We start from the raw sequence: 22698 nt of genomic DNA on the forward strand, positions 1-22698 counted from the left end.
GTTCCTTTAAATTTACCGGGGGTGACGTACAGGAAGATGGTCCAATAGGGTGTTTTCTCAACAGAGATTTCTCAACAGTATCTGTAGTACGTTGTGATTGTATTACTACCATCAGGTCTACCAACGCAGGTTTGTGTGTGTTTATCAATGAATGTCTGTTGCTCTTTGTGTTCGTTTCCTTTAGCTGTCCGTCTGTAATTTGTCTACGCGAAACACCAACGTTATGCTAAAGGGCTGTTCCAGTTTATTTAGCCTCAGGTAAAATGAAGAAACTAACGTCTGCTAGTCTGGGAAATGATAAATTAACTTAAAAAGTAGCGTTGATCCATCCCTTAATGACCAACGTCAATTGTTTGTTGCTGACTGCTTGCATCACAGTGCAACATTAATGTTTCACAAATGAAGATAGCTTACACACGTTTGTGCATGTACATAACGTTACATGCCAGGACACGTAAAATCACACCGTGTTTAACGCTACATTTTGGGAACACAAAATAAGTTTACGCAGAACTGTAAAGTTGCTTAACGTTAGGTTGTATGCGTGTGGTAGCTAACGGATATGTGTCGACAGCTTGGACACATGCCCCTCTCATTGGTGTGGAAATAATACAGTACAATTAACGTTACTGTGCTAACGTTAATCTCTAACGTTAGCCAACCGTTAACTTCGTTTCAGCAGGAACGTTATTAACGCTAAAGACGCAAACCTGCCGCCCAACATAGTAAAAGTTCTCCATTCTGTTAGCTGTAAGTTAGCTTCCGGTTCGGCAATATAGGGGAAAGTTTAGAGAAACCTCAAGTTGCAATACTGAGCGACCGAGCATACCTTTTTCGCACCTCTCAGCTGTTATACGTTTTCGGTAACGATAAATCCCTACCGCTGTCACAACGTCACATTCCAAGGAAAACGCGCCCATGAGGGCAAAAAATACGTTATTTTCCGCTGTCTGCCAAGCAATAAGCAAAAATAAACTGTTACTTTGAATTGCTGGAAATACTGCAGGTTGTTGTGCTTTCGGATGCACTAATCGAGGAGAAGATAAGCCTGAACTGTGTTAGGTGAGGGATTCCCCATAAGGTAAACGTAACATTATTACCGCAGTCGAGCAGAGGCAGGGACCTGGGGGTTTTTAACGTCAGAATTGCGGCAGCGGATGTTATATGGATCGGAAATCCCCAACACTTGCAGTTTGTGTTCATATCTTTATTTTTGTTAAGTTGAAAGGTGATCCAAATACAATTTGACTGCTCTTGCGGATGTGGTCACACCCGGGTTACCCGCTATGTTGGTCTGTTGTTTTGGTCATCGCGCATGTCATGTGAATGAAAACTATTCTATTCAAGCAACGGCTTCTGGCTTCTAGTTTAAAAACAGAAGGCTCCTAGTTGGCTCACTGCAGTCAAGCCAGCCCTCATGCTGTTCTACGATGCGTGTTTTTTGTAGGCATTACGGTAACATCGTGTCGCAGCCCTTTTTATATACAGTCTATTGTCGCAGCACATTTCAAAATAAAAGTGAGCTTCTGCTGAACATAGTACAATTGGTGTGGCAGAAACGATTAAATAAATAAATGCTAAATCTAAAGAAAGTATTACATTTTCATAGAAAGATTACTAAATTCAGCCAAGATTCAAACTGATTTAAAAAGCATAACATACCACCTCAGGGTGTCCCTCTGTCAATATCAGAGCGATCTGATGTATATTTTAAAAGATAAAGCCCTTAAAAATGTCTAATATCTTCACTGAATTTACTGATTTTAGAGTGGTGTAAAAAGAAAACCTCCTGTTGCCACTAACTCATTTCACTTTGAAATTAAAGCCCTATAAAATGTCTTATATTTTCACTGAATGCCCCCTGAATTCAGTTTGATGGTAAAAACCCCCCACAAAGGTTACGATATGGTAACCCTAGTTCTAAAAACACAGTCGGATTCTTCGACTGGACTTTATGGGTATTACCACCTCCAATCACACCCACACATCTCCCACTGAAATTTGAATTGCGCACGTAGATGACCATTAGAGCATCACTACAGATACCTGAGTACTGTATTATAGCAGTGTCCCTACTGCAGACTAACCCTTCAGCAGACGATGGAGTGGCAGGGCCCATCAGTAGAGGGCTCTGCCTGTGCTTATAGAACTAGTTACCACATCGTGACCTTCATGCTTTCTCACACAGGCTTCACCCCCGACTTGTCTCTATAGGTACAGTGGGTGGAGCCCCATGACTGATCAGTGCGTCCGATGGGGGCTGCGCGAGTTAAATGACCAGTTTGAATCTTGGGGAATTCAGTAAAAATATTAAACCTTTTCAAGGGCTCTATCTTTTAAAACCTACATCAGATCGCTCTAATACTGACAGAGGGTCTCCCTGAGGTGGTCTGTTCTCACAGTGAAGTGAAATGAGCCAGTGGAAACAGAAGTTTTTTTTTTACATCAGTTTGAATCTTGGCTGAATTTAGTAAGCTTTCTGTGAAAATATAATACTTTCTTTAGATACTTGTACTACGCATCGCAAAATAGCGCGAGGGCTGGTTTGACTGTCGTTTTCGAAGTGGAGGCTGGCTTGACTGCAGTGTTGTCTCGTGCTATTTAAGGGAGACAGTTTACGCTAAGATGATAAAATAAAACGTGTGGTAAAAATGAGAATACTCAATATGTATTTACTATCATAAATGTGAAATAAAAATAACATTTTTGACTTATGAGGCACGTTAATAAGTCAAAGTCACTACATCAGTAGAGGTAACATTAGCTTTTCAGTTGTATTTCCTGGTGTGCTGTTACAATATTATAATAATGATTTGACAACATTATTATAATGTCACTTTCTCACAATAGTGTTACCAGATGTGGGAATTTAAATGTCTGTCATGTGGATACTGCATTAATTCCCCATCAGAGTCAAATTTTCTCTATACTTTCTCTGCCCGTAAAATCTCCACTAGTGCCCTGTGAGCCCTGACCTCCTTTTTTTTTACCTGAGATCTTACTGCAGCCAGAGTCTGTGGGATGGAAGAGGAAGCTAGATGCTTCCTGAGGAGTTTTGTGGAGGAGTTTCCAGCTGCTCTGGAGGAAGACAGTCCGCTGCCTGGCAGCCCTCTGAGCCGCAAAGTCTGCTTGGAGGAGCTGCATGGAGAGAGCCTGGAACTAGGCCTGAGGCTGCTGGCTGCCAGGTACGACAAAGAAGGACAAGTACACAAAAAGCATTTTACATAATGTTGTATGTCTGAAGGATACTGCAGCACAAGACCAAATAGACACAGAGTGAGAGAATGAATGCCACTTGCTCGAAGTGCTCTTGTTCGACCTGATTAAAGTCACTGTAATACATATGTAATACAACTTGTGTTAATTTCACTTAATTGTAAATAATTTCATTTCATTTTTCAACAGGATTTTACAACAGGGTTGTAAAATGAGATGAAGTTTACACTTCGCACAAGAAAACATTATATACAAAAAACTATATAAAATGATATACTGTTTTACATGGTGCAGTGCTGAGAATGACTGCTCTGCAGTCTGATGATGTGACAGCAGATACTTCTGTATCTTTTTCCAGAACGCAGCAGGGTGAACAGACTGTAGCTGATTGGATAGTGTCCTTTAATATCCTTTGAGCTCTGTATCCAACGAAGGTTAAAGTCAAGGGCAACTGGACTTGGTTGAAGATACTGGATACTGACTTTCCAGTATATTCAACCAAGTCCAGTTGCCCTTGACTTTAACCTTCGTTGGATAACTATGACCTGGATGACTGAGAATCTTCATAGACATTTGAGCTCTGTAGGTACTTCACCTCACTGATGCTCAGTAGACGGGTACCAATGATCTTCTGAGCAGTTTTAATCGCCTGCAGAGCCCTCCTGTCCTGGGCCGTGCACATCCCATGCCAGTTGGTGAATTTAACAGTCAGGATGCTTTCTATTGCTCCTCTGTAATAGCTGACAAGAACTTGGCATGTGAATTTAGCCTTCTTAAGTTTCTGTGCTTTCTTCCCCCTCCCCTGGGGGCTTGGACCCCGTTGATACCTGCTTGAAGTTCTAGTATCGATTATTTTTTGTTTCTCCCATCCTTGAGGCCACTTTTCTTAAATGATAAATGGCAATTTTGGGTTGTGAATTACGAATGTAAGATGCAGAAAATGCTTAGACATGGCTCTGTTCATCAAATCAGCTTTAGATTAATCAAATCACTTGATAATTTATCACTCTGTTTTTCATTTCACATGCATTTTCATCTCCTCCTTATTTCTATTAATTGTATTTGCTTCCACACCTCATAATTATTACTTCATAATTCAGTGGAAAATGAGTTAAAGCTAAGATATGTTGCAGACTAAGTGGCCTAGGAACATGGAGCACAGTAAAACGGCTACTACAATGAACTTTTGAGCTCAGCTAAACTGAAAGTAGGAGCATATATATATTTTTTTATTATTGTGAGGCCTTGGTCTCCAAAGAGACTTTGGCTCGTGTGCTTTCTCTTCTGCTCACATTTCAGGAAGACTTCACATCCTGTTTGTAGAAACACAATTGTTGGTCCCACCTACTAAGTCCAGCCTTTACGGCGTCAAAAATTCTGTAAAGGAAAAGGTGTGATACATAGCAGAGTTGATCTCACATTTAGACGCACATTCACCAGCGGCACTCTTTAAAGGAACATTGAGCATTGTCCAGTTATGTTTTTGTTTTTGCTAGTGATTGCTTGTTTATGTCTATATTAGGGTGGATCAGTCACCATCTGGCTGTACAGTTGTGTATCACTTGGCTGCCAAGTCTGGTGAGAGAAATCAGACATGTTCAGATCTTGACAAAGTACACAACAAGATATATATTTCTGCTTTTCTCTGTTGGTTCAGGGGTGCTCCTGCAGCCCTCAGTGCCCTCATGTGCCAGGCAGCGCTGTCCCAGCTACTGCAGAATGACCTTTCACCTTTCCATTGCCCCCAGGAAGCTGAGGTCAACCAGGAAGAGGAGCAGCAAGTCTGTAAGTATTTTACTTTATGCTCATTATGGATTAGTGAAACAAACTGTGAACACAACATTAACATATTATCACCTTTTAAAGGGATATTAAGCAATTCTGCAGATATTGTTAGTATTTTAACTCAACTGTCAATGTATACGTCTGTTTGATTCCATAGTTACATGTGTAGAACATACATTTTGGTGTAAAATGATGTATGCACCGTGGAATTTGTGGGATAAAGAGCAACTTTAAGAGAATATTTTAAGATTTAAAAGAATCTTCTCCACTTTACTGTAAATGTACATAATGGCCACTGCATTGGTCACTTAATAGATTGATCAGTAATACTGCATTATGAACACTTTCCCAATTTTCCAATTTTTTATTTAATAAGCTGCTATGCCAATCTAATATTATTATTTATTAATAGGAGTGTGACGAGACACTTAGTTCATGAGATCAAGATGAGACAAGATTTTAACACTTTTTTTTTTTTGCTGAAATATATAAACATTTTGAGCATTAAACAGTTAATTTCCTGCATTCTAGTGAAGTTTTCTGCACCATTTTATGGTGGAAATATTTTTATTTATGTAAAGGGAAACACAAAATTCAGAAGGTGACACTTCAAAGAATTAAACTCTAACACAATCAAGTCAGTGCCGCACTTATTCTGTGCTGCTTTCAGATCTGTTTCTCCTGTAGATCAACTTTTCTCATGGGATATCATCCCATTCATTCATTTTAATTCATTTAGAAACTCCTGGATTTTATTAACTCCTGTGTTTCAGCAGGTTTTCTGCTCCTGTTCAAAACTTTCTGCACATTCAGAATCCGTCCCACATATCTGTGTACTCTGACATACAGAGAAAAAAGTCATAATATTACGAGATTAATGTCATCAATTCATGAGAAATAATTTTTAAGCCTGCCTGCCCTATACTGCTGTGCATTACATATATCCCCTTCAGATGGTCTGACGAACTCTAAATGTTGACTAAATGTTAGGATGACAAAGAGGTGGAAAGCGAAACTAACTGAAAACACAAGTGATCAGACAGAAATCTCACCAGAAACCCACACACGTTAACTTCAGCACCTCTGATAAAGGGCAGCTCACATTCAAGGTAAGGTTGCGTTTCAGTTTTAGGATGGTTTATAATTCAAAACTCAACTGGCTATGTACCTCTTAGTCACAACTGTCTGGACTTACAGCGCGAGAGCGGGTATACTTGATTAGAATTTGTTGTTTGGTGTGTTCCAAAATGCCTTTATGCTACTGTTCGTGGTTCTGAAGTGACTGTTACTAATGGTTTCTTGGCTGTGTGCGCGGTCATGATGTGTAGGCTTACATGAAATATTATTGATTTTTTGTGGTAGGAGAGGATGGCTGTCCTGTGTTTGGCACCTGGGCCTATTACCATATTCACCATATTCCATTGAAGTGCACACAGCTTGTGTGAATATGTGATTCTTTTTAAGGAGGATTTGCATATTGCTTAAAAAATGGCTGTTTTTGTGATAACTTACTCTCGCTGTGCTGTTTGCTCATTGCATTGCTAAGACTAGACTAGCATCATAAGTTTTGTTTCAAAGCTGGAATTGTCATAGGTAACTTTTGCAGTACTATAGGAGAGGACACAGTAATCTAATCTAAGATCGGAGTTTGCTTTTTTTGTCCCGACAAGTAAAGGATGTCAAAGGGCCAAGATTTAAGAGTCACAGAACACTTCTGGTATGTAAAAGCAAAAAGTAGTAAGAACCAAAAGGCTGCGATTTATTTGTTGTTTATTTTTTCTTGCTGTCAGCTTTTCAATCAGAGGCAGTACAACGTCTCTTCCTCAACAAGCTGATAAATGTTGCGCTGGCATGGCATCAAAACTTCCCCAAGCTCCCGTCCTCCCGCTCCCGGTTCCTCCACTGCTCCGTTCATGCCATCAGGAACACAAGGCGTAAGATGGAGGACAAACACTTGGCCCTAGCTGAGTTCAACCAGCTCTTTGGAATCCAGGTACAAGACTTTCATTGCAACATTCTTGTCTTGTTATTCACAATTGCAGAATTTGGACCAAAAACAGAAATCAAAACCCCTTCAAAATAATAAAATGTATGAGACTTATTTGACTTTTTTTTCCTGTCTGTCTCTGTACCATGGTCTAGGACGGAGTGGAGCGTGCCTACTTTGCTGTGTTTGATGGCCACGGTGGGGTTGATGCTGCGACCTACGCTGCCACTCATCTCCATGTTGTCCTGAGTAAACAGGAGACGCTGCAGAGTGACGCAGTCACAGCCTTTAAAACTGCCTTCACACAAACGGATGACATGTTCAGGGACAAAGCCAGGAGAGAGGTATTGAAGCAGCACTGGTCCAACATCCTAAACTGCTTTTAGATTTGCTTTATATTTTTCTATTTATTAAAGGATCTGCCTCATATTCCATCTAACAGTTTTTTTGCTTGAATTTAAATACTCTTAAACTCTCAGATTTAAAGACATGTAAGGGATCCAAGTTTTTTCTGGTCATCCCTGTGGGCAGTGCTGCAGAGAAACCAACCGATGTCACTCCTTTCAGTTGACTTGATTACCGCAGTGAAGGGGGGTGAAATCATTTATTTAGGAGGAGCTGCAGTGTGCATTAACAACCACCAGGTGGCACATGTGAGCAGTCCAGAAACAGGCTCTCTGTCACTACTGTGGGGTAGTCATGGCGACCAGCCAACAATGGGGTATAAAAGGTAAACGCCATGAAACTCTTTGGAAATGAATCACAATTCTCACAGTATGTTAAATTTTCAAGCCAAAACGAAATAAAGTTTTAGTGTGGATGTGTTATTCTGCAGACTGGTGAATTTTACCACTGACACTTACCCAACCTAGGGTTTTAAAAATGAAGATTGTGTTTCAGTGTAGACACGTGGGGTCGCCTTTTGGTCTGGTTCGTGGGGTCATGCATTGTGTGGTAAAAGAGCGACCAGAAAGACAAGGCGAGTGAAGTAATTCCCTGTTTCAGAAAACAGGTTTAGAATCTCTTGAGTTTGTTAACCCTGAAATGAGGTAAACTCTGGGTTTTCCGTTCCAAAAAGAGAGGTCATTTAAACCAGCGTCTACGTTTCTAAGTGCAGCCCACATGTAACCCCCCCCACCCCCTTTTTTTGCGCCAACATCACAGTGTTTATGTGGCAGGAAAAGCGTTACAGTAACATTTTAAGATAACGTGTGTTTGTGTGTGTGTGTGTTGACAGCGTCTGCGGAGTGGCACCACAGGTGTGGCGGTGCTGATCCAAGGTCAGCAGCTGACTGTGGCCTGGCTGGGAGACTCTCAAGCAATATTGGTCAGAAAGGGACAACCCATAACACTCATGGACCCCCATAAACCAGACAGAGAGGTAGGGATATCACTCTCACTCTCTCTCACACACACACTTCAAAGGAATATAATATAATTTTCCAACATTTATTGCACTGAATGGGTTCAGCCCAACAGCAACAGCAGCCAAACAGATGTAGCCATATTGTAGAGTGTTTCCCATACATGATTTATGTGTGGCAGCACACCATGTGTGCCCCTCCTTTTGATTCAGAATGTGCACAGAGAGAGCCCCTCTCTCTCTGTGCACATTCTGAATCAAAACAACCAGGTGCATGCATGTGACATGACCGCCACGCCATTTGATGTGACAACAGATATTATTGGGACACTACAGAAAGTTGCAGATGAACACTGAATATCGATATACCATTGCTTTAGTTAGAAATATACAGACTTCTTAAGGATGACAATGTTAGTTATAGGGCTGACCCCGAATTTTCGAAGATTCAATGCTTCGACTGTCAATCTCACAGTCAGCTTTGCAGCAAAACAAGGATCATGCCATTTGATGATACGGGGGTGCTCAACGTCTGATTTTACATAGAACTACCAGTTTTCTCCCAATAAGTTAATATACAGCCTATTACAATATACATTTCAACATTTAATGCTGTAAATAAACATGTAAAAAGAATAAAACTTTCAATAAATCCAAAATTGTAACCCTAACCCTGGGTCGTCAGGGAAAACTCAAGAAACAGTGAAATTGAACAAAATAAATTAAATAAAATGGGCTTTAAGCATATGTATTCATCCTCTTATAAAACAAGTCACAGAAGGGGTGTGGCCATTCTGATAGCAAATGCTGTAAATTATGAACCCGTCTGAACTTAGAGATAAAGGAAGGAATCCTAGTGAGTTTACTTAATGTATATGCTCCCCCAGGCAGTGGATGGTCATTTTACAGACAAATAGTTGAATTAATGACACAACAAAAGGTCAGGGGACTGTCATATGTCGGGGTGACTTAAAGACACGTTTAATTCCAAAACTAGACTCTTCAAGGGGGAACCCAGACTCCAGTGGTATCTGTAAAAAGGTAAACAATTTGATGAAAGAAACAGGTATTGTAGGCGTGTGGAAAGAAATGTATCCATCCAGTCTGGATTATACTCATTATTCACCCCCTCATGGCACATACTCTAAGATAGACTATTTTTTAATCTTTAAAAAAGATCTCCATAGAGTAGTGCAATGTGATATTGGTCCAATTGCTCTGACGGATCGTTGTCCCATATATATGTCAATACACCTTAACAATAAACCGAGGACAACTTTTAGGAGATTAAACTCATATCCTAAATAATACACAAATCAAAAATAAATTAGAAAATGAAATCAAAGTATATCTTGAACTTAATGATAATGGAGAGGTGTAGCTGCCCGTGCTTTGGGATGTGCTCAAAGCTGTAATTAAGGGGAGAATAATTTCTATTACTTCGCATGAAAAACAACAAAGGCATAAGAATCTAAAAGACAAGATTAAAGCAATTACAGAAAGCATAAAGAAACCTTAGATTCAGAAATTAGTTCAGACATTAAGAAAACAAATAATGAAATAGATGAAATAAACACACAGGAAATTCAGAAAAAATTTTTGTTTACAAGACTACGTTATTATGCAGTAGGAGGTAAATCTTTGAAGCTTCTGTCTTAAAGATTGCAAAAACAGCAAGCTGATTACACTATACATAAGATTCAAAACCCTGAATCAGGAACAATTGAGACAAGCTAGAATAAAATACATTTTTGAGAGGTACTATAAATCATTATACTCTCAAATACAAACAGATGACCCCCAAATTGACACTTTCTTAGCTACAGTGAATCTACCCTCCATAACTGAGGAGCAAAATCAAAAACTTGTTGCAGAAATAAGTAAAGAGGAACTATACTCCGCAATTAGGAGACTTAAAAGAGTCCCCGGGCCCGGATGGCTTTGGCCCTGACTGATAAAAATCAATGACACCTTTATTAAAAACCTTTAACTGGGTGCTAAAAGAAAGAGAAATTCCGCCTTCATGGAGAGATGCGATTATTTTAGTCATATTGAAAGACAGAAAAGACAAAATGGAATGCGGTAACTATCAGAATCATTTTTATTGCCAAGTATGTGTACACATACGAGGAATTTGACTCAGGATTGTACATTGCTCACGATGTGCTTACTTATACAATAATAAAATAATATAATAAAATCAGACACATACTACAGAGTAGACAACACTAATATACACACTAAACAAAACAATATAGACATATTGACAAATAGTGCAGTGATCAGTGTGCAAAGGATGCAAGAGTAAACTATTCTCATTATGTACAAGTTGAAGGTGGATATTATATACAGGTACACATACATGTACACAGTGTGATGGAGCATAGTGCAAAGGATGCTGGAAAAAATAAATAAGACCTATGACCTGAGGTAGGTGTATTGGTATACAGTATATACAGTATGACATAGTATGAACAGCACTGAAATAGAGAATGGTGAATAAATAGATAATAAGTGGAAACCAGTAAACATGTGGCTGATTAGAGACAGACTTACTGGGTTATTGCACAGGAATTGTTTGTGACAGCGTGAGTCAGAAATCAGCTGTTCATCAGAGTGATGGCTTGTCGGAAGAAACTGTTCCTGAGTCTGTTGGTTTTGGCGTACAGTGCTCTGTAGCACCTACCAGAGGGGAAGAGCTGGAACAGGTTGTGTCCGGGGTGAGATGGATCTGCAGTGATGTTTCCTGCCCGTTTCCTGACTCTGAATGGAGGGCACCATTCTGAAGGACTGTCCGTTGTAGTCTGCTCCTGTCCTTTTTGGTGGCAGATCCAGACCAGACAGTGATGGAGGTGCAGAGGACAGACTGGATGATGGCTGTGTAAAAGTGGATCAGCAGCTCCTTAGGCAGGTTGAGCTTCCTGAGCTGGGCCTTCTTAATGATGGTGTCAGTGTTGGGCTCCCACTTCAGGTCCTGGGATATAGTGGATCCCAGAAAACTGAAGGATTCCACAGCAGACACAGGGCTGTAAGTATGGTGATGGGGGGCAGAGGGGGGGGGGGGGGGGCTCCTCCTGAAGTCCACGATCATCTCCACAGTTTTGAGCGTGTAAGCTCCAGGTTGTTCTGACTGCACCAGGGAGCCAGCTGATCAACCTCCCATCTGTAGGCCGACTCGTCACCATCCCGGATGAGGCCGATGACCGTTGTGTCATCAGCGAACTTCAGGAGTTTGACAGACGGGTCCCCTGAGGTGCAGTCGTTGGTGTAGAGGGAGTAGAGCAGTGGGGAGAGCACACACCCCTGGGGGGCGCCAGTGCTGATAGTCTGGGTGCTGGATGTGATGTTCCCCAGCCTCACCTGCTGACTCCTGTCAGTCAGGAAGTCTGTGATCCACTGACAGGTGGAGGCTGGCACAGTGAGCTGGGTGAGTTTGGTGCTGAGGATGTCCGGGATGATGATGTTGAACGCCGAGCTGAAGTCCATGAACAGGATCCTAGCATATGACCCAGGAGAGTCGAGGTGTTGCAGGATGTGATGCAGACCCAAGTTGACAGTATCATCCACTGACCTGTTAGCCCTGTAGGCAAATTGCAGAGGGTCCAGCAGGGGGCCTGTAATGTCCTTCAGGTGGGCCAACACCAGTCTTTGAAAGGACTTAATGACCACAGATGTCAGAGCGACGGGCCTGTAGTCATTCAGTCCATAGATGGAGGGTTTTTTTTTGCTGCTCCTCCAACTAATAACTCCGGGAAAGTTCCATCGGCGTACTAAATGTTGACTATAAATTGTTTACGTCAATATTGAGCAAGAGAATAAAAAATATCCTACCAGAACTCATTCACATGGATCAAACAGGTTTTGTTCATCAAAGACAAACGCAAGACAGCGTTTGGAGAACCTTACACATTAGACATGTCACAAAACATAGTACAGAGTCAGCCATACTAAGTCTAGATGCAGAGAAGGCATTTGACTCTGTCAAATGGTCCTGCTTGTATAAAGTATTGACGAAATTTGGCTTTCACAGGTCTGTCATCGACACATTCAGAGCACGATATGAGAGATCATCAAAATCAATGGTGATCTAACAAACTTTTATTCTAGAACACGGAACAAGACCGGGATGCTGTGCTTCCCCTCTTCTCTTTGGCTTGTTTATTGAACCTTTAAGCCAATGTATAAAACAAAATAGAGATTTTAAAGGAATAGATTTGTCAACAGGGGAACACAAATTGTAGTGGAATGGGCCTCCCATGTTTACAAATATATTATGCGGCCCAACTAAGGCCCTTACTTTGTTTATGTACATGGGCATATTCGGCAAGGTGGAAGGGCATTGGAAATCTATTGGTGGAAGAGATCCCACTAGAAGCAATTTTAACAGATGAGGAACTACAAAAAAATTGCTAACAAGGGCAACCAGTGGCTCAACTTATCACTAAAAATATGTCAGGAAACTGAAACTAAGTAGGTTAGAAGTTCCTGCAAAATTGTTAAGATAGTGTGCCTACAATTAAAACTTTTTGCCGAATAGATCTGATGATAGATTAAAAAAAAATGGACCACAAAAGGTCTTACTAACTTCTACACATTTGTCCACAAGGGGGGGTTTCCAAAACTTTTTATCCCTACAGGAAAAACACAACCTGGAAAAGAATGATTTCTTTAGGTACCTTCAAGTTCGACACTATTTCGTTCAGAACTTGAACACAGCTTCGAAAACAGAAGAATTAGATATCCAAAAACTATTCCTGTCAGCATCTAAATCCACGACTTGCAGCAATATCATCTCCAAAATGTACGTAGGTATTCTTCAATGTACAGTCCCCTCCAAAAGTATTGGAACGGTAAGGCAAATTCCTTTGTTTTTGTTCACTGAAGACATTTGGGTTTAAGATCAAAAGATGAGTATGAGACAAGAGTTCAGTGAGCAAAACTACTGGAACATGTGACTGACAGATGTTCTGGTTGCCCAGGTGTTGCCTTTTAGGTTGATTGTCCAAAAATTAAATAGCTCTGCATGACTAGTCTAAGTTTTCATCCTTGGTTCAAACCTATAAAGACTGCATTTCCTGTTCAAGAGGATAAACCAACATGAAGACCAGAGAGCTGTCTATGGGATAAAAGCAAGCCACTGTCAAGCTGAGAAAAGAAGGAAAATCGACCAGAGCCATTGGACAAACATTGGACAACAATTTGGAATGTCCTGAAAAAGAAAGGAACTGCTGGTGTACTGAGCAACAGACGTCGAACAGGTCGGCCAAGGAAAACAACAGTAGTTGATGACAGAAATATGGTGAGAGCTGTGAAGAAAACCCCCAAAACATCAGTAAGTGACATCACCAACGACCTCCACAGTGCAGGGTGAAGGGATCACAATCCACTGTTGGAAGAAGACTCAGAGAGCAGAAATATAGAGGCCACACCACACCACAACAAAAACAAAGGAATTTGCCATACCGTTCCAATACTTTTGGAGAGGACTGTAAATCAGAAAACTCACTTTATATAAAAAGAAATGGGAGAAAGAGGGTAATTTTAACATCCCAGAGGAGACTTGGCAAAGAGTGTGAGCAATTCAATGAGTTCAACTAGTTCGTCCACATGGTGCGAATTCTGCCGGAAAAATATTGTACGATTCTTAATTACCCCGCAGCAAAAAGCACATTTTGGAGATGGCAGTTGTTGGAGGCTCTGTGGGGAAAACAACACCAACCACTTTTCATATTTTGGAGCTGCCAGGTCCCCTACTGGCAAGAAATATATAAACATGTTAACAATCTATTTGGTAGTAGTATCCCTCTCAGATGGGATACTATTTACATGGGTGATATCCAATTAGATAGATGGAGTAATAACGACAAGAAACTGGCTCATATACTTCTGGCAGCAAGTAAAAAGGCTGTCAAAAGAGATGGCTAAAATCAGACCCACAAACTATTGAAGAGTGGATAGAAATAATACATGAAATTGATATGATGGAATTATCATTTTCCCTCAGGATCCAAAAAGAAAAAATTTATCTGATTTGGATCAAGTGGACTGAATATATTAAACTAGTTACTTCAGATTTTAAATGGACTTGTTGACATAATTAACGGATGTAGGTACTAGACACAATGGGAAATGTAGGTATAGACATCAATAAGAAACAATGAGTATGTAAGTTTCTGTCTGATCTTGTTCTATGTATGCATATATATGTAGATATGTGTGCTTAGGTATGTAGATAAATGTATGTTTGTATATCTGTATATCAAACCTGCCTGATGACGATAACTCTGTTTCAACAATTGACTACAACATCAGAGCTTATAATCCCTGCTCTGGGAGCATACCAGACGCATATATAGACTCACTCACACACAGGTTTCCCTCTTTATAAAGCCTAGTTCACACTACACGATTTTAAGCCCAATTTGCGTCGGCGAGCTTAGTGACATTCACATCTACATCTATCCAATGAGAGCAGGCAGCTGGAAGAGCAGGCAGCTATTTTTACCGGAAAACACTTTTAACTCACCTCCAGCTCTCTGTAGCTCAGACAATCCCTGCCACCTGCGTGTGCTAATCCATTTTTTCATCCATATTCTTTGTATTTATAATTGCTATCTTTATAATAACAAACAACAGCTGTTTCGTGTGTTTTTTTTGGTTCACTTCTCGTTTCACATTTCACGTGTGTTTTCTTGACAAAACGTGGTTTGGAGACCAGTGTCGGGTGACACAGCCGTCGTGACACCGATCAGTCACGTAGTGTGAACACCACAGCGACTTCAAGACTCCCGTCAGTAACACACTGACGTAATGTATGACTAGTTTAGTCAATGATTTCATACATTTTCTGAATCTCAGAGCAAAGCTCCTATCAAATGGGGGTCTAATTTGTGTTAGTTTAAGTGTAAACGTTTGAGAACCATGCTTTAGACTGCTGTGGTTACAGGTTTTGATTTTATGTTGTCAAGGTCTTCTGTCTTCACCACAACATGAGTTTTACATGACTGATGGCTGTCAATGCACGTCTTCAGATTAAATGAACAGTGTGAAGGTGGTCTGGTGGTCAGGTTGGTCTCTTTTGTCCTCCACTGTCCAGGATGAAAAACAGAGAATTGAGGATCTTGGTGGCTGCATCACCTTCATGGGTTGCTGGCGTGTTAATGGAACATATGCTGTATCCAGAGCTATAGGTAAGTCACTCATAACCAACAAGAAGAGAGCAAGTTTTGGGCTTAATACAGTAAATTCTCACATAGTGGTCTTTATTACCTTAATGACAGAGAGAACCATTTGTATGTACAGTATATATTTTCTAGTTCAATAAAGAATTATAGAAGTTGTATGACAAAGATTTTAGTCAATCAACCTGACAAAGATTTTAGTCAGTCAACCATGTTTTGTTTTGTTAGTTTTTTTGGCAGTTCTTTTTATAAACACATTGTATTGCAGTAGTACCGTATCAGAAATATTAGGATTTTTTCTTCAGCTAAAAAAACACCCAGACTCCCTGCTCATTGTTCTCGGGGACTTCAACAGAGCAAACCTCAGCCACGAACGTCCAAAGTACAGACAGCATATTAAGACACTGCACCACTGCTACACTACATGAAAAGAAGCTTATCGCTCTGTCCCCCATGCAGCGCTGGAACTCTCTGATCACTGTCTGGTTCATCTTATCCCGACATACAGGCAAAAACTGAAATCTGCTAAACCTGTTTTAAAGACTGAAAAGATGGACCAACGAGTCAAAGCTAGAGTTACAGGCCTGCTTTGACTGCACTGAGTGGAGTGTTTTTGAGACTGCAGCCACTGACCTGGACGAATTGACACTGTGACATCTTACATCAGCTTTTGTGAGGACGTGTGTGCTGACCAAAACCTTCCACACATACAACAACGAAATACCCTGGTTAACAGCGAAACTCGGGCAGCTTCGTCAGACCAAAGAGGAGGCCTTCAGAAGTGGGAACAGAGTCCTGTACAACCAGGCCAGGAACACTCTGACTAAAGAGGTCAAAGCAGCAAAGAGATGCTACACTGAAAAGCTAGGAAACAGCTTCACAGCCAGCAACCCTGTGTCAGTGTGGAGAGGCCTGCTGACACTCACTAACTACAGGAGACCATCCCCCAACACTGCTGGTACTCAACAACTGGCTGACGAGCTGAATGGTTTCCATTGTAGATTTCAAGCCCACAGTCACACCTCTCCCCCGCTCCAACACCATCTTCAAACAGTCACCTTCTCCGACTGCCACGCGCTCACCCCCCTTTCTGACCCCTCACCTGCACTCACGATCTGTGAGGGGGATGTGTGCCAGCTCTACCAGAGGCAGAAGATCAGGAAGGCTCCTGGCCCAGACGGTGTCACCATCCTGCCTGAAAATCTGCCCTGACCAGCTGACCCCCATCTTCACACAGATCTTCAGCAGATCACTGGAACTGTGTGAAGTTCCCTCCTGCTTCAAACGCTCCACAGTCATCCTGGTCCCCAAAAAACCCTCCATCTATGGACTGAATGACTACAGGCCTGTCGCCCTGACATCTGTAGTCATGAAGTCCTTTCAAAGACTGGTATTGGCCTACCTGAAGGACATTACAGGCCCCTTGCTGGACCCCCTGCAATTTGCCTACAGGGCTAACAGGTCAGTGGATGATGCTGTCAACTTGGGTCTGCATCACATCCTGTAACACGTCGACACTCCAGGGACATATGCTAGGATTCTGTTCGTGGACTTCAGCTCGGCGTTCAACATCATCATCCCAGACATCCTCAGCACCAAACTCACCGAGCTCACTGTGCCAGCCTCCCCCTGTCAGTGGATCACAGACTTCCTGACTGTCAGGAGTTAGGAGGTGAGGCTGGGGAACATCACATCCAGCACCTGGACTTTTAGCACTGGCAGGGGTGTGTGCTCTCCCCACTGCTCTTCTCTCTCTACACCAATGACTGCACCTCAGGAGACCCGTCTGTCAAACTCCTGTTTGACATAACCGTCATCAGCCTCATCCTCGATGGTGACGAGTCGGCCTACAGATGGGAGGTTGATCAGCTGGCTCTCTGGTGCGGTCAGAACAACCTGGAGCTTAACACGCTCAAAACTGTGGAGATGATCGTGGACTTCAGGAGGAGCCCCCCCCTCTGCCCCCCATCACCATACTCACAGCCCTGTGTCTGCTGTGGAATCCTTCAGGTTTCTGGGATCCACTATATCCCAGGACCTTAAGTGGGAGCCCAGCAATGACACCATCATCAAGAAGGCCCAACAGAGGATGTACTTCCTGCGCCAGCTCAGGAAGCTCAACCTGCCTAAGGAGCTGCTGATCCACTTTTACACAGCCATCATCCAGTCTGTCCTCTGCACCTCCATCACTGTCTGGTCTGGATCTGCCACCAAAAAGGACAGGAGCAGACTACAACGGACAGTCAGAACTGCAGAAAAAATCATCAGTGCCAACCTGCCCTCCATTCAGGACTTATACATTTCCAGAGTCAGGAAACGGGCAGGAAACATCACTGCAGATCCATCTCCTGTTCCAGCTCTTCCCCTCTGGTAGGTGCTACAGAGCACTGTACGCCAAAACCAACAGACTCAGGAACAGTTTCTTCCCACAAGCCATCACTCTGATGAACAGCTGACTCTGACTTACAGTGTCTGGAACCATTCCTGTGCAATAACCCAGTAACTCTGCAACCTCTTTACGGACTTGCACCACTTATTATATATTTATCATTCTCTATTTCAGAGCTGTTCATACTGTTCATATTCATATTGTATATACTGTATTCCAAATCCACCTACCTCATGTACATAACACCATACATAATACTTATTTATTCCAGCTTTCTTTGCACTCATCACACTGTGTACATGTATGCTTGTATGTATATGTGCATAATAATAACAATAATGGTAATAATAATTTTTCTCCTGCATCTTTTGCACTCTGTTCATTGCACTACTGCAATTTGTGTAATTGTGTGTGTGTGTGTTCTCTATATTGAAGCCTGTGTTTTATTATTGTCTTACTGTATTATTGTATAAGTAAGCATATCGTGAGCGTTGTCCAGAGTCAAATTCCTCGTATGTGTACATATATTAGGAATTTTATGGGGCGGCTGTGGCTCAGGAGGTAGAGCGGGTTGCCTGTTAATTTAAAGGTCAGCGGTTCAATCCCCGGCTCCTCCAGGCTGCATGTCGAAGTGTCCTTGGGCACTGAACCCCGAATTGTGGCTGTTCCGTCAGTGCATGAGTGTGTGTGAATGTTAGGCTCAATCCCAATGTCCCCCCCTAAGCCCCGAACCCATTTTTGCCTTATTTTGAAGTCCTGCAGGCTCATGTCCTACAGAATGGAGGAGAGGTAGGCTAAACGTCAATATATATTTGTAATTAATGAATGCACTATCGTTGGTCAAATAGCATCATCAATCAAAAACTAAAATAAATAGTTGAATAAACTAAGTATGTCATAAGGTTATTGCATTCCTCTGACTTAATGTGTTCTATGCAACATCTTAAGTTAAGAAAACTTTCAACCATTTGACATCAGCGTTGGTGTCCATGCTTGTTTGTTTACTGTTTTCTTCTTCTCTTAATACGCAGATTTGCCGGGATATTTCTCTCGCTTCAGGGCTTCCCCTGGTAACCCCATACAGTCTATGGGTAACCTCTGTGTTTTATGTCATACCGCTATGAACAGTGGGCAATTCCCTCAGCCAAAGTCTGCAGAAATGCAGATTTACATAAAGGGTCTATAAAGGGCTCAAAATGTCTGCGAGAGCGCCCTCGAGAGGTCGAAATTACCTAAGCCCTCACGTACTTCCTGGGAACGCCTCAAAGTCTGTGAGGGGGGACATTGGGATTAGGCCTTAGTTTCTGTTTGAGCACTTAGGCTCAGTGTATAAATGTGAGTGAATGGTGAATGCAGATAAAAGCACTTTTGGTGGTCAAAAAGACTAGAAAGGCGCTATACAAGTACAGAGCATTTACATGTTACATTTATACCTGGCAATAAAGCTGTGATAGGAAACGTGACTTATGTGATTTCCCACTGTAACGTAAGAACATCCAAAAGTTGATTATGTTTAAACTTTTGCCGCAGGGTAACTACTTCCTGTGCAGTTTACATCGTCACAGGCTAAAAAAACTACCCCTATTCAAATAAATGGACCGACATTATTGCCACAATACCTGATTTTGTGTGAATTCTGCCTAAGATTTGTAAGGTAGTTTATGAGCACTATTGATCTTCATTCTAACCAATTAATTGAGAGGTATTCAGGCCTTGGAGTCGGTCTGCAGCTGCTAACCACACATTCCACATCACTCCTCCAGGTGACTTTGACCAGAAGCCCTATGTCTCTGGAGATGCTGACTGCTCAACAACCCAGCTGTTCGGGGATGAGGACTATGTGTTGCTGGCGTGTGATGGCTTCTTTGATGCAGTCAAACCTTCAGAGGTGCCACATCTGGTCCTGAATGCACTCCAACAGGCTGGTGACCCCGAGGGCGGGGAAGACGCTCCACTGGAACGGTCTGAGGATGCTATTGGACTGAGAGTCGCTCAACAGTTGGTAGGTCACGCTAAGGCAGCTGGTTCCAGTGATAACATCACAGTGATGCTGGTGTTCCTGCGTCCACCAGAGCAGCTGCTAGTTGAAGACTCCACCCCAGTAACTGTAAAAACTACTCAGGACTCCACTTCTCAAGATGCACCAGCAGTAAAGCAGGTCTGCTGCACAGTGCACAGACACCTTCTGCCTGACTCTGCATTTGTCAACATATTTTTGCCCTCAGGTGCTGACATACATCATGCAGAGTGACAAAGCTAATTTGATATGCTAACAAATCACATAAGCACGGCAGAGGTAAGTCACACCATGTCACTGCTTTGGAGTAAAAGTGTTGATTCAGCTGTATTTAGACCTAAGATGTATGCTATATGATGCAGGGTCAGCTTTATTGCTAGGGTTCCCGGGGCAAAAGTGAGCTGTGGGTTCCTACTGAGTCCCCAAACATACTCCCCCAACCTTGAAACCAACAAGTATTCCTACACTGGAAAATAACCTGTCCGAGGTTTGCTGTGTGTAAATTGATATGTACCATGTGAGCATCATATGTGAAAAATATGATGTCCTGGTTCTAACTTCAGTATTATCTCATGTGATCATTGGATTTTAACTCTTTAAAAAGAGCTTTGTGTTATACATTCATAATCTTGAATTGAACTAAGCATTGAAAACATTTAAACTTTGTTTCTGTTGACTGGCATTATTTTGTACTGAAACAGATGTGTGACTGAAATGAAAGTCTTAAGGATTGATTCTTTTTGAAAACAAAGAACTTTTTTTAAGCAACTCAACACCTAATTGTGAGATTTAATCACTACTGAATACCTTATTTTGTAAATTTAAATACCACTGAAGTTATAGCATTGAAATATTTTCATTTGAAAACCATCTCTCTCAATTTAGGTGGTTTGAATTCTGCTCTTTCAAATTGTATATTTAAAATTTTTTTTTTCCAGCTTCACAATTCAAATACAAAGTTCTAGTATCCAGAGTTTCCAGGAACTTTTCTTTCTTGGATCATGTGACTGACAGAACGTAACCTGATAGGACAGTGGTCTAATTGATTCCATTCAGGTTTGAATGCTAATCCTTGTTCCTTCTTGGATTTTGGAATCTGAATCCAATTTTAGCAACTTGAACTTAAAACCAAGTTTTTAAAGTTGCACCACTTAAATAACCCTATATTTCTGTAACCGTAGTTACTGTTGCCATGCCTGCCAAATGTTCTGTTCTCACAAAGCACTCTGCAGATGTACCATCAAAATGTTTAGTCATTTTTTTTAATGTTGGGCAGCTGTGGCTTAGGGGTTAGAGCGGCGTCTATTTATAAAAAAGGTTCTATCCTGAGCTCCCCTAGTTTGCAAGTATCCTTGGGCAAGACACTGAACCCCAAATTGCTCCAGATGAATGTGATGTAGTGTAAAGCGTTTTGAGTAGTCGGAACAACAGAAAAGGCTCTGTACAAGTACAGGCCTGTAAAATAGCGCCTGTAAGATGTTTATTGTCGAATTAACTGTAACTTACTGGCAACAGTTATCCAGTAGTTGCTGTATTTCATTCTTCGATAAAATTACTGTAAAACAACAACAGTAGTGTTTAGCATACCGTAAAATAAGTACAGTATATGTACTGTTATTTTAGTTATTTATTTTAGTATTATGCTGTTATGAAACATTACTGTTAGTTTACAGTATTACTGTTTAACGAATAAAATACTGTTTTAGCTGTTGATGTAAAATAAAAAGGACATTTGAAGACTTAACTGCACAAAAGCAGATCGTTTATTGCAATAATACAGTCATAATACATATAAAGAGATCTGTTTTGAAACTGATAGTATAACAATGTCGTAGGCAGTCGGTAATCAATGTATAAAAGTAAAAATATAATATTTCCCTATAACTAGCCACAGAGACTAGAAAAGCCAGGTTGAAGATAAGAAACTACAGGTAATCAACCATCTTGACCACATGCTAAACATGACATTCTCCATAAAGATCATCAGAATAAATACAACTAATCAAAACTCCAGAAAATTGGCTCAACATTCAACCAGGCCACAGTTATCCTGTCAAGACACATTGCAATACAAAAGAATCTTCACAAAAGAATCTTAACAAAACAGTTTCTCACTGTAGGTGTTCCGGGTGGGGAAGTCTGCATTTGAAAAGTAATGGTGGTGAATTTAGACAGGTGAGGATGGAGGTGGGGGGGGAGCCGGGTGGGCAGTGGAAGTGGTGACAGCAGTTGTGATTGTCCTCCAAAAAAATGACAAACACAAATCAATCACTGGGGCGGAAATTCATCCCCAGTGCCAAACTCACATTATCTGAACACCTTTTATTGAATCTATGAAAGCTGCTCCGCACTCTGATTACACTAGACAATCAATACCTTTGAATGTGAATTTTGGGTATGGTGGATTCCATCCGAATACTCAGACACAGTATGGGACATGTACATGACTTCTGTGAGTGTTGTGTTGTCGTCTTTCGGTATTCAAAGAACAGATTGTATTTTCAGAGACTTTTTCCTATCCAATTTAGTATGGGAGTCAATGGAAAATTGGATACTTATCACTCTAGTGACAGGAGGACCACGGCAAGATTCTCAAAGACTTCTGAAGACAAACAAGCTGCCACAAGCAATCATTTTATCTTTCTAATAAGCTCATCTTTAGAAGTCATGTAAATGTTTGTTACAGCAAGGGGCTAAAACCAAGTATCTTAAATCCAATAAATCAAACTTAATGTAAATATATCTAGTAATTTTAGTGGG

The 22698-nt window shown here is 41.3% G+C and overlaps 1 protein-coding gene across 1 annotated transcript; it reads left to right on the forward strand.

Annotated features, from left to right (window-relative positions):
- Positions 1–16: 16 nt before the first annotated feature.
- On the forward strand, positions 17–20172 carry LOC119891664 (protein phosphatase 1F-like). Its single transcript, XM_038703455.1, has 8 exons — positions 17–129; positions 2958–3185; positions 4874–5001; positions 6792–6994; positions 7144–7332; positions 8226–8369; positions 15448–15541; positions 19685–20172. Exons 2-8 carry the CDS (start codon positions 3022–3024, stop codon positions 20170–20172), a joined length of 1410 nt encoding a protein of 469 aa, XP_038559383.1. The 5' UTR covers positions 17–129; positions 2958–3021.
- The last annotated feature ends 2526 nt before the right edge of the window (positions 20173–22698 follow it).

The sequence above is a fragment of the Micropterus salmoides genome, unplaced genomic scaffold, assembly GCF_014851395.1.
Source record: "Micropterus salmoides isolate LMB-PRFRI ecotype aquatic unplaced genomic scaffold, ASM1485139v1 Ms_hic_scaffold_7, whole genome shotgun sequence".
NCBI classification, from domain to species: domain Eukaryota; kingdom Metazoa; phylum Chordata; class Actinopteri; order Centrarchiformes; family Centrarchidae; genus Micropterus; species Micropterus salmoides.

Coding starts and splice junctions, on each gene's coding strand:
- LOC119891664 (XM_038703455.1), top strand. CDS start 3,022: ATGGAAGAGGAAGCTAGATGCTTCCTGAGGAGTTTTGTGGAGGAGTTT. Junction 5,002..6,791: donor GGAAGAGGAGCAGCAAGTCT/GTAAGTATTTTA, acceptor TCTTGCTGTCAG/CTTTTCAATCAGAGGCAGTA. Junction 8,370..15,447: donor CCCATAAACCAGACAGAGAG/GTAGGGATATCA, acceptor TCCACTGTCCAG/GATGAAAAACAGAGAATTGA.